At 37.8% G+C, this 12,958-nt stretch overlaps 1 protein-coding gene across 3 annotated transcripts in view; it reads left to right on the top strand.

Annotated features, from left to right (window-relative positions):
- The window catches only part of RGS17 (regulator of G protein signaling 17), a 67,947-nt gene that overhangs the window by 38,472 nt on the left and 16,517 nt on the right, over window positions 1-12,958 (top strand). For all 3 annotated transcript variants that reach the window (XM_066546954.1, XM_066546953.1, XM_066546955.1), the window contains exon 2: window positions 2,179-2,322. In XM_066546954.1, coding sequence (XP_066403051.1) covers window positions 2,204-2,322 — 119 coding nt within the window. In that variant the 5' untranslated portion in view covers window positions 2,179-2,203. The remainder of the gene's footprint in view (window positions 1-2,178; window positions 2,323-12,958) is intronic.

A 12,958-nucleotide genomic window follows, 5' to 3' on the forward strand; every position in this document is an offset into this window, starting at 1 on the left:
TTGTGGTGTGGTAAAGTTTTTGTGAAACTACAGCAAAGTCACCAGCGGTCATCATCATGTCTGAATTGATAACCTTCATCCTGTCCCCTGTATTTATAGTGCCACATATTCTATCCATAGTACATTTTATATGTATATATAGCTAAAATGGTGAAAAAAATGCTTGACTTCAGGTACACAGGTGAAATGAATGGGATTATAGCCAACAATCCTTAAATATGGATAACTTACTGGTTTCTGAAACTAATACATTTTGTTTGTTTTTTTGTTGTTGTTGTACAAATATTTCTAGAATCACTATCTTACTTAAAAGAAACAAACATTCCATTTGCAAATATCTGGCTTTAATTCCTTTAACCACAGTCATTGCACTTGCTGAAAAAAATACCAATTCACAGCATGACACAGCTATCTATAAAATAATTTAAATGCATCATGCACAGTCAGCAGAAGTTCTGCATTGTAATTTGGAGAAAAAGACTTCATACTGTCACTTATGCTCTGAGCTACATATTATGCTTCAACAATTTCCCTTCCATCCTATCTATTGAAAAAATATGGGCAGTTATCCAGTTACACCAGAGCATCCCTTTGTAACCCCAGAGGTTTGCATTTGATATGAAAAAAAAAAAAATAAAGGCATGGGTTTTGTTTGCATGTCATTTTAATTTTCAAGAGCAGCTATAAACCATAAGTCATATCAATGGCCTAAGCAGGTGCAACTACCAGTGATAGTTAAATGGCTCTTCATTGTTTGATTTGACCAAACACTACAGAAATTACTTGATTCTACTCAGTGACAGTATACATGGAAAAGGTAGCTATGTAAGAAGCCAAAATAACCACCAACCTCGAGTTTCTTGAGTTTTAGAGCATGGGTTTGAGTTCTGAAGCTTAGTATCCTTGCTGTGTGTGGTTGTGTCTAAGCTGTCTAGAAGGACACTATTTTAAAATAAAAGCCTCTGGAGTTTTAGCAACCATGTAAATGATAACTCTCACAGCTGCTGCTTGAGTGCATGTAGAAGAAGTGGCATGTCTCTTATTTGTCTGTGCATGGTGTACCCGGGTGGCAAATCAATCAGATTTTGCCTTTTCCCAGCACCCCTGGTTGTAGCAGGATGCCCTGGGAGTGTGGAGCACAGTGCATGCTGCTCAGACCAGGTCATCTCTACCTGCTTCTCTTTTAAACCAAGCTCCTCTCCACAGTAATCTGTTAGCACTTTTGCAAAGACAAAAGTAGCAAATTTTACTCTAATTTATATGTTTGTACTAGCCATTACTCTGGGAAACTTAAAGTTGTTGTAGAAAGATGTGAGCCATTAGAAGGAGCCTGACATCTAAACCTTCCTAAATAATGTAACTTATCAGTAAATGTTTAACTTCTTTTGAAGAGTAGATAACGCACGGTATACTACTTCCAGCTGCATGTTTTAAGTCACTGGAAGGAGGAAAATCTTGGCCTAGTAAAATCTAGGAAAAACTGGCAATGAGCAAAGAAGATCTGAGACTTTGAGAAAAGATCTTTTGAGAAAAGATCTTTGAGAAAATAGTCTCAAAGGTGGAAAAGTATTTTATAAATACATATTTACTATTCATTTTATTTACCAAGTATAACTCTTAAGTAATAAGCCTCTCTGTTATGCCATATAAAAATCTTGGCCCTTACCAGACAGCTGCCCTCAATATAAGATCACGTATATCAATTTCATTGGTCCAGTGTAGACTAAAGTCAAAAAGTAAAAAAAAATCAGTTTCCAACTCATGTTGAAGGTGAATAACCATCCTGCTGTATTTTTAGCTGTATATTTAGCACAATGGAAACAGCTGTGATAGTCCTATGGTGAGGAACAAGGCAGTCTCTCCCAAGTGCTACAAAAGCTGTATGGCTTGCTGTTAAAAACACTGATAATAAAGAGCTCTTTGAGTGCAGCCTAAGCAGTAAGGATGGGCGTGATTCAGCAGCCCAGGAGCATAAGAGTGCCACTGAGATGTGCTCTTCTGGAAGCTGGTTTCAACACACAGGAGCTATTCCTTGGCTGCCTCAGTTCATGGTCACATGCTTTTGTTGCCCTGTGCTGTGAGCAGGGCAGTTGCATCAGGCATTGCTGTAGAAATGTGAATGTAATTTATGACAGTCTGTAGTAATTCTGTACATCTCTTATGTCTGTGTTCTTATAGCCACTTGGGCACTGAAGTAGCTGACATGAGAAAGAGGCAGCAGTCACAAAATGAAGGAACATCAGCTGTGTCTCAAGCACCTGGAAACCAAAGGCCCAACAACACATGTTGCTTTTGTTGGTGCTGTTGCTGCAGCTGTTCATGGTATGTCCTGTAGAATATTTGCTTCCATATCCACCACAGGTAAACAATGAGAATGGAAAGCACTGGGAACATGTTAACTTCTGGGAGAGGAGACACAATTTAACTTTTCACTTAAAAATTTGATTTAAATATTCCCTGATTTGGTTGGACATCTTGTGATGGGGAAGAGGAAAGAATAGTAAATTCAAGCTATATTTATCCTACTTAAGCCATAACTAAATGAGAAAATTTTGGTTGTAAAACATGTATTTGTGAGTGAGAGACTCAATAATGAATATTTTATAGCTTGCATTCAAAACAGTTTTTTCTGCTTGTACTTTTGATAGTGCAGTTCTCTGCATTCAGGAGAATAAAAGGGAGATGGTCATAAATGTGAATATGTGGTATCCTGTTATATTACTAATATAAATAATATAAATTTATAATTTATATAATTATAAATAATATAATTTATAATAATATAAATAATAATATAAATTCTGTAAATCTGAAAACATGAGCCTTAAATTCCACTTTTAAATGAAGTGGCATAATTTTAGTGGCTGCTTGTCCCTTCCTCAACAAAGTGTTCACTTGTAAAGTCAAAGATTTAAAGTCAGTTCCAAAAATAGCTTTAAATTCTCAGTGTCTTGAGATGCATCAGATCTTTATTTCTTATTTTTATGAACACAGTATTGAAATATAAGGTAAATGACATTCAGTACTGTTCAGACCTTGTGCATCATATTAACCAGACAGTTCAGTGTTTTGAAGTCACCATCCCTCTGTGTATCTGTGCTATTTTCACTTCAATCACCCATCTGGCCCCAGTCTAAAACCTGAGGCCATTTGCTTCAGTATATTTAAAAATACTTACCAGTATATATGCACTAGGGATAGTTTTTTTTCCAAGATACTGCCACATCCTGGAGGCAGCGGCAGGGGGGACCTGCCTTGGCCGTCATTTCCACTTTCACCTGAAGGCAGAGCGTATTGGGAGCAAGGATGAGCCAGAGCTCGTGTTTTACCAAGTAACTTTGCAATATGTTCAATCCATATTGAGAAATAGGTGGAAGTGTATTAAACAGGAAGCAAAGAGAGGGTGTTTTGTCACTTTTCTTTCTGCTCTGGGACAAGGGCACAATATCAGCTATGCTGTTACAGTCCAGAGATTCATTTACCTGTGTCTTATTTCAGGAAGTGACCTTTATCAGGTACCACAAGATAAGGATAAAACAAGTAGATATGCACCTCCTCAAACTACCCACAGTAAAACACCTCACCACTACTGCCAATCTGCAATTTAGGAATTTCCTGGCCCAGAGTTCCTTTTTGTGTGGTTTATAGACCTTGGTGGAATTTTCTTTCCTTAATTTGGTAAAACATTTTCTGAAGCGACTTCCTAAACTCATCTAAAATTTTGGCACCCAGAGTTTCCTCTAGCAATAAGTTCTAAAATGGGCCTGTGTACTCCCTTTTATTTGTGTTAACCTACTAGAAATTAATTTCATTTGATGCTTCCTTGTTCTTATGTGAAGAACAGTGACTAATCATTCCCAGGATGGTCAAGATTTTACAGAGCTCTCTCATATCTTCCTTCACCTGTTTTGTCTTCCACAGTCTTCTCTATTTTAATCTCTGTGATACAGAAACTGACCCAGAGCATGATTTATCCTCATCTGTCCTATTTATTCATCTACTTTGTGCTCACTATATACCTTCTTATTCTATACTATTTCCTGTCTGAGATGTGTGACTAGATCTGTGTTGTTGAGACATGGATGCACCATGTTTTGTGTTTGCTCTTGAGTTTTGTTACTAATTCCTAGCACTCTGCTTAATTTTTAGCAGCCCCAGAGATGGGATTTTCATGGAATTATCCACCCTGAACACAACATCTCTTTCCTGAATGAAAATAAAGCCCATCATTGTGCATGTACAGCTAGGGTTGGCTTTTGCCTTGCATGCTAGAATATTAATAATATTCATATAATGTCAATAGTATTCAATCAAATATCCCTCTAATTTCTAAAACTTAATGACAATTGATTTCATTTTTAAAGCATGCTGCAACTCAAGAAATCTTAAATTTGACAATAATACTCTACTTTGAAGCCTTGTGACCCTTGGAGTGCCTCCAGTCCTTAGAAGGCAATACCATTATATATGTAAACAGCTTATGCACATTAAACTTAAATTAGAGTAATTATTGATTAAAAACATACGATGTACCTTCAGGTGCTCTATTAATTGTTTTTACTGTCTTTCAGGGTTTTTCAGGGCTTGAGGTTGGGATTTTTCTTTGCAAAGTAAATTAGAGCATGGAGAAATCCTGTGAGCTAGTCTTCAAGATTAAGTGAAATAAGTGATCAAAGGAACTGTTACATCACTCATGTTGCTAAAATCAAAGAGAGAAAATGTGATTCAATAAGTACTTTCCAGCTTTAACTTCTAAGATTCTGTGGTAGAAACTCCATTAGAGGAAAGATGGGACAAAACTTTGAAAAATGCAGTATGAAGTGTTTCAGAACCTCAGTTAAAATTAAGTCATTGATTGTGATGCCAAATTTAATAATAACTTTTAAAAAGTAACTAACTTTATTATTCTCTCATATATAGGAGATTCTAGCTAATTAATTCTCTAGGGTAGTTCTCTGTAATGGAAAAGCCTAATCAACAATTGTAACAGGTTCTCTGGACCTAATGTAATTACATTCTTTCCCTAGTTCCACAGGTCTTTGTATTTGAGTAACAGTAATTTCTCAAGAGATACCTGTCTGGAAATGTTGCTAGATTCATTAATTGGGAAGGCAATGTTAGAATTTTCTTCAGTTTTTCCATCTGTATGTGACTGCTGATAGCTCTTACATCTCTAACCACTTATTGCCTCAACTTCACCATTCACAGAAGTGGTAGAAGTATGTGCAGATTTTATTAAAAAATGTTACCTTCCTCCTGTTCAAAGAGCTAGTTCAGTAGTTCCTATATCCAAATAAATCATTAGAATTCTGAAAATATCTTTTGTGACTCATGTGGGACTTGTTTTTTTCTGTTCTACCCTATGTTAAAATCAGAATAGCCATTAAGTCTTCTGTTTACACAACAGCATAGGCAAATATTCACACCTTTGTTTGGGGAAATAGTATCTCGCTTAACAGACACTTGTCAAGAGCAAAAAATTTGAGAAATTATTTGGTACATCTTATTAAAACTCTTTTAAAAATTATTTTTCTCTAATATATTTTTCTTAAAGATAACAACTATTTGAAGGACTTCTCTACTGGTATGGGATAATCCTTGTAGGTAGCTCAGCCCCAGGCAGATGCTTACTCACTGCTCAGCAGCAGGATAGAGAAGAAAATCAGAAAAGTGAAAGCAACAAAACTCTGCCATTGAGATAAAGAGTTTAATTGATAAAGCAAAGCTATGTGCACAAGTAAAGCAAAACAAAAAATTCATTCACAGCTTCCCATCAGTTCAGCCATGTCCTGGAAAGCCATGGTCCATCACATCTTACAGTGACTTGAGGAAACAGCTGCTACAAATCTCAGCCTCCATCCTTCCTTTTTCTTCCGCAGCTTTTATTGCTGATCCCAACGTCATATTGTAGGGAATATCCCTTTGGTGAGTTGTGGTCCCAGATATGTCTCCTCACAACTTATGCACCCCCAGCCAGCCCACTGACCAGGCAGTATGAGAAACAGAGAAATCCTTGATACTGTTCAGTGACTGCTCAGCAGCAGCTATAACATTAATGTGTTATCAACACTGTTTCGGTCAAAAATCCAAAACATAGCACCACAAGGATCCCTATGAAGAAAATTAACTCCATCCCAACCAGACTCAGTACTGTTGGCACTGATAATTATCAGGAGAGTAAATTGCTCAGTTTATGGGGACAAAGCAAGACTTATTACCAAGTTTGCTCAGATTAAAAAATAGTGGAGATTAACAGGACTATTAAGATGGCTATTTTATTTTAATAGGTATGCTCATGAGGTTGCGCAACTAGTTTAAGCTCTGAGCTTTTTTCTGAGTACAAGTAGTGAAGGGAACACTCAGTGGTCCTCCTCAGTGGAAAAAAAATAAAGCCCTTCTGAGGCTCCCAACAGGAAATGCTTGTCCCCTTTCAGCAGAAACAGAAGATACATCCCTGTGAAGATCTTCTATAGGCCTTCTTCTCTTCACTGACCAGACATAGACCTTAGGTACTCATTTCAGGAAGACTTCCTAATTAAAGTAGCTAACAGACAAGTACCAGTCATGTACCTACGGTCCTGGACTGAATCGCCCCCTGTCTTAAGCTTCTGTAAAGCTCCATTTCAATTGAGGACACAAGAATGTGCTTCTTTATGAAGGATCATTTCAATTACTTGGGCAGCCTGAGACTTGCAAAATTTGCAGTAAGTCTTCTGACATGACATTCCATAATTTCCTCAATTACGCTTTCTCCAGAGACTTGCCCATTTAGTACTTAGAGCGGTGACTTTATAGTTTTGAGCTCAGTTTGACAAGGTTAGAGGAGTAAGCCTGCTATTTCACCTCCCCAGCCTTATTTAGAATCAATTACTCCAGCTTCCTGAGCAGACATGAAACTAGTTGTTTTCTTGCAAACACTTGTAAATTGCATTCTTCAAAAAAACTCTTCAGGCACTAGCATAGGGAGGTTGGCGTTTTTGCCAGTTTTATTTTGCTTTCTCCTTTGTCTCCTACCCAGAGCAGGAGTCATATCTTTTTATTCCCCCTTTCATAAGGTGCTCTGTGGATTTGAAAACTGTGGGACACTGATGCCCAATAATCTGTCTCCTTTTACTGTACACAGAAGGCTCAGAAGGGGTCTGACATCTGCCCTGCAAGAGACTTTAGCAGTATGGCAGTCTGGGGGACATGGAAAGGCTTCCAAGGGATAAGTGAAGATGATCACTTAGCTTCACCTGTAGCTCGACTGGAGTGAGCTGAAGGGCCTTTACCCAAAAATGTATCCATTAAAACTGCTGAAGACTTGTGGAAGAGAGTTTCCCACACACAAGAGATCCCAGGGAAGATAGGGTATTGCCATCTTGGCAGTAAACAGGAGTTGCTCTCGGCAAGAAGCCTCTCTCCTCAGTTCTTATAACTTGTCTATGACTGCTGTGAGCTACTCTGAAATTTCTTCTTGATGATGTTGCTACACAAATATTTTTTTTTATTAAAGGGAACATTTTCCTTGCAAGAGTTTCACAGTTTACTTGGGCCTATAAGAAAATATTTCTGTCACTTGTGCAATGAATATGAAATGGCAGACACAGTTCTAAGAACAATTTGAAACTGCATTAATACCCACTCTCTATGGGGTTCAGTGTTATCCTCTTAATAAACAGTGTGCTCTAAATGTAATAAAAAACAAACAAACAAAAACAACTACTTTTTTTCCTTTATTTTTTTCTTTTTGCATTTCCCACCTCCCTAGTACTTTGAGAAGAATAACATTTTCCTGGCATATTCAATCTTAGTTTGTTATCAAAAAATTGTGTCAAGGCTTTGCATGAGTCTATACAAGATTATTTCTGGGGGCTACAGTCATGGCCGCTTTATTTCATTTAACTGTGGCAGAAAGTTTGAAGGACAAAGAAGCAAAGAAAGGATGGAAGCAAAAAAAAAAAATTAATGCAATACATTATAGCCACATCTTCATAAGTATGTGGAAAACAAAACCCATATCCTTTTTCCCATGCCTGTCTGCAGCAGAACTTTTAGACTAGGAGCAGACTAGAGTTGGACTGGTACAAAAAAGTCACCCAGGCTCCAGGATTTTGTTAAAGCTTCTGGCAAGAAAAGAAAATCTTCATCTTTGAAACAAAAGCACTGATTTTGAAAAATGTATTTTGGCTTTTAATTTTGCTTTTAATTCTTCTTTTCCTCCCTGAACACATAGGACAACACATCTGAAACTCAATTCTCTGTGCTTTACCTTTTCAAAACATCACATCTGTAAAAGAACGAATATGGAAAAATGAGTAGACTGTAAACATAATAGACTTTTCTGCATCAGGAAATTTTTTACTCTAGTGCAGAAGACAGAAGTGCAGGCTACTGTACTCTATTTTACTGAAATAGAAGGTGATATTTTTAAAAATATTTAATGGGAAAAGATGTTCCAATCTGAGCCCTTTTATACTTTAAAATATCACACAACACCGTTACATTTTTACCACTTGCTATTGCAGAGGTCAAAGATGAAAACATTCCATCTCTTTCCCAGAGAGTACTTTATTCCGAGGGTGAGAAGGCTTAGGGACTTGTGCTTTGTGCAACTATGGGACAGTATCATCTGATTATCAGAGTGCAATGGGCAGTACTGGTGCTTTCTTAGGAAAGTAGCACCAGTTCTTTGATGGGTAGTATTTAAAGCTGGATAAAATCCATTATCTGTCTTGTCACAGAAGCTACTGAACATGATATTTATGAAAATCAGTCTTAGATCACATTGTCTTTAAATCCACATATCCTCAGTGCTGAACCCATGAGAGAAAGCTGGCAGACATTCCTGTTGTTGATGGAATGCACCATGGGGTGAGCGTGGACTGAGGATTTAAATATCTAGTCTTCAGAAATGGGCCTCTCAAAGTTCCCTGAGATACTTAAAATAAAAGAATTAAATTCCCAGCATTTGTAAAAATAATCAGAATACACACTGAAAATAAATAGCTTGTCAAGTTGTTTTTTTTCATACTTCTGTAAGTTAACAGTGCTTATTAAATACTGCCCAAGAAAAGCATTTCTCTTCCCTTTAAAGCAAAAGAAAAGGATGATCTCTAAACTGAAAAAAAAAAATCAAAGCAGGGAAGCATGTCTTCCTAATAAGTATGAAATTTAATAAGCTCTTTTTCCTTTATAATTAAGACAGGGGAAGTGATTTTGCTGGAAATTTATGGAAGTTTAGGTCCTCAGGGCAGGCTGGAGACAGGTGGCTGTGTACATGCTTGCTTACACAACTCTCCTAGGGCAACACAGCCTGACTTGCCAACCTCTGGACTTGCACTCTTCTGTGACACTGGTCCAGATTGTCAGTGTTAGCCTAATAATTCCTGGAAGCCTGCTCTGTCCTTGAGCCAGACCACAAATTTACCTCATATGGGATTCAATACACAGCTTATCTCAAAGCTCCAGAGCTGGCAGGTAAAGGCAGGTTTGACCACTTCTTGCACCTCCCTGTGAGGCAGATGTGAAATGCTGCCTTTTCAAAAGAGGGAGGCACATTTCTTTGCCACAAGGTGTAAAGGTAGGTAGGCTCACAGATATGCTAACTGCTCCTAACTAGTAGTCTATCATTTTTTCCTGCATCTGCTTCTAGAGAGTAAGATGTGAATGCAGGAAAACAAGATTTACTGGCAAACCAAAAGGACTTTAGAAGTAAGATTTACAGAAAACAAAAACTTCATGTAAAAACAACTAAAGGAAGCTTAAAGTTAACTTATTCAATGTCATGAGAATCTGCCTTGGTCACTATGGATCCCTCTTCTGAATCAATCAAGTATATCTCACCTCCTCTCATAAAAAAGCATCTAAGAAATCCCTTAATCCAAGCTAATGCACCACCTTTTGTCTTCTTCCTTTCTTCTTCTCAGCATCTTGCCACATACCTCCAAATTCCTGTTGGAGCACAAGCTCTTGCACAGCCTTGGAGTAGGGGTAAGGACAATGAGCCACCAGCTCCCACAGCAGAAAGGCATTTCCACAGGAAATTTGCCAAGAAGTAGATTTGATGCAGGCCATTGCTTTCTGGGACATGTAAAGTAAATTAAAATCATGTCCTTCTCTGGGAGAAAGCTGTAAACTACACACTGTATTTATTTTGGCAAGTGGTGCAAAGAGGTAATCACTAAGATGCTGCCAGTCTACCATGAAATCATGGTGGAAGCACAAAGATACACAAGACATTACACAGATGTTCAGCATATATAAATAATTCTGAATTAGTTTCCAACCAAGAACCCTGGTTTGATAAAAAATTAACACTGTAAACTAAGTCCATACAAACTGATAAATGTTTCTATTTTCAAAAGTATGAGGAAAATGTGTTTCTCCCCATAATAAAATAATAAAAATAGAAGGCTAATGCAAAAAGTGGAGCAACAGCTACTTCTGCAGCTGGTCTGTTAACTTTCATCACAAGCCAGTGGTAGAATCCTCATTAACATCAAAATCAGCCCTGGGCTTTCTGTGCCAAGCTTTCCTAGTATCAGGATTTTAGTATGAATAGTATAAACTTTGAAAGTTCATTTCATTTTGAGGAACAGATGGAGACTCATGTGTTTGCTGATATTTTTCTCCATCTGTGATAACACAAGCAGGTTAGAAAATGAGTAGACTGTAAACATAATAGACTAGGAAAGTTTAAATAAATGTTTCTGAAGATTCACGAATAAAATGCAGATTCCTTTGTGTATAGTACTACTGAGATACAAACCCCTGATCAGTCTAACTGCAGAAAATAGTTCTATTTCAAGCAAACATTTCTGTAAAGAAAATTACAGTGAAAAAAAAACCCAGAACTGCAGTTCTTCTAAATTGAATAATAAATACATGCTGAGAAGGGATTTGGGATTACACCAGGCTCATTCTAATTCAGTGGTGCAAAAGATACCAACAGTTGCTCCTTAGAAGGAGAGAGCAGACTAAATCTAGTTAACTTTAGAACATGATCTTGATTCGGTCCTGGCACAGCACACAAGAGTGTATTCAGGGACAACTGCTCTTGAGGAGACTGGAGGGAGGGAAAGCAGTGGCAGAATCACTTGAACTGGTGAAAAGCAGCTTGATGCCTCCTCTGAGGCTGTTTAAAAGATGGATTGCTTCAGAGCATCAGTGTCTTGGCTCTCCCTCACCCCTCATACCCATTTCCCACCTGCCTGTGCCAAAATGCTGTTCAGCTTGGTGTCTGTGGAACACTGGCTGGAGGAAGATTCGTAATGTCATGACAGATTTTCTGTCACCAGAGCACAGCTTGACTGTTGCTGTGGAGAAAATAAAAAAACATAAGGAGCGCTGAGAATGCCTGAGTCCAGCTTATGCTGTGAATTACAGATATTAGGAGTTTGGAGCCTTTGAAATCTCCCCTGACAGGATTTGAGCTGCTTTTGGTTTTCTTATAACAAATTTGCAATTAGATATTTACTCAAAGATGCATTAACTCAGAAGTCCATGGAAAACCACATAAGCAGAGAAGTACATGAAAGGTCACAGTGGGTCTGAGATTAAAATATTACCTGAAGTAAGACATGTTGATAGATGGTGACATTTTAAAGGCGCCAAAGTCCCCTTGCAGACCCTCTGAACTTTATTCGTTGTAGAATAATAAAAACTTTAATATTCAACATGCAAAAACAATAACAAAATACCCTTATCCAAGTTAAACACACTGACAGTGCCTATACCACTAAGCAAACTAAGCAGGGCCAGGGTCTAATGGGCTACAGTCAGCCTGTACAGTAAATTATTAGCAAGTGTTAACTCCCTGGCAGAGATTTGACCAGTGCCAAAGTGCATTCCCAACCAATGACCTATGGCAGAAACCCTGTTTTGGGCATGGGCTTTAGTGGACTGGGGCTATGTGGTACCAGTCAACCTCAGGACTCTCCCAGAACATTTTATCTGCAAGAATAAATGCAGCCTGTAGTTCTAAACCAAAAAGGAAAAAAAAATTAGGCTGCTAAAATCTGTCAGCAGCAGAATTTCTATCTTGCATACGTTTATTTTTTAACTGTGCATAATTCCAAATCAGTTTAAGATGCCAGTTAAAACAGGAATAAATGTCTAGCACTTTAAAGAGAAAAAATTATAATATTTCATGGAAATGAGTCTGGACCTCTGTTAGGAAGCACTTATTAGATGGAGATCCTCTCACTAGAAAAGTGGGCCAGACATTCATTATGTGAGTCAGAAAGGCAAAGGAGATCTGAGTCTTGTCTAGTGACCCTGAATAATTCCATAGCACATGCATTTGTCTAGATAGCAGCTCTGGTTCTTCTGAAATACCTGGTTGAAGGCCAGATACTGGCAGATGCTGAGCACCCATTATGAAGGAATGGGTAATTTCAGTTCTTGTTGACATCCATGCTGAAAGGGCTTCCCAGCTGAGGGCCTTGTCTTAAAAAATTTGGAAACCAGCACCAACAAAACAGATGTCTGTAAGATATACAGACTGGCACAGAGGGTCTCAATCCTGTTTGTTATCTGGATGAATGTAAAGCAAATCCCCCATTTTACTTGACTGTGATCTGGATAAGTATCAACTAGTTTAGTCAAGGCTAATTTCACAAAATATGGTGTTGCTCCTACTTTAATACCTGAAAACCAAGAATAATAAAGAAAAAGTCACTACAGAAAGTGAGACTAGGCTCATTTATCAGAATTAGTTGAGACCATTAGGTATGCTTGCTAGTGATTTGGAGGGCTTTTATTCATCTAGCTACCCTTTGAAGGGATACAATCTCCATTTATTTGAAGAGTACAGAACTGTCACTTTTGATTGTCTCAAATATATGAAGGAATTGCTTGCAAAATAGCTGTAGCCAGGAGTAAGGATGCTGCAGATTGTCTAGTAATTAAATGTATCCATCATACAAGATGGAATATGAATGGTAATATTCTGAAGGAAGGAATGAAGCCAGACTAG

This window comes from Molothrus aeneus, chromosome 3 (genome assembly GCF_037042795.1).
Source record: "Molothrus aeneus isolate 106 chromosome 3, BPBGC_Maene_1.0, whole genome shotgun sequence".
NCBI lineage: Eukaryota > Metazoa > Chordata > Aves > Passeriformes > Icteridae > Molothrus > Molothrus aeneus.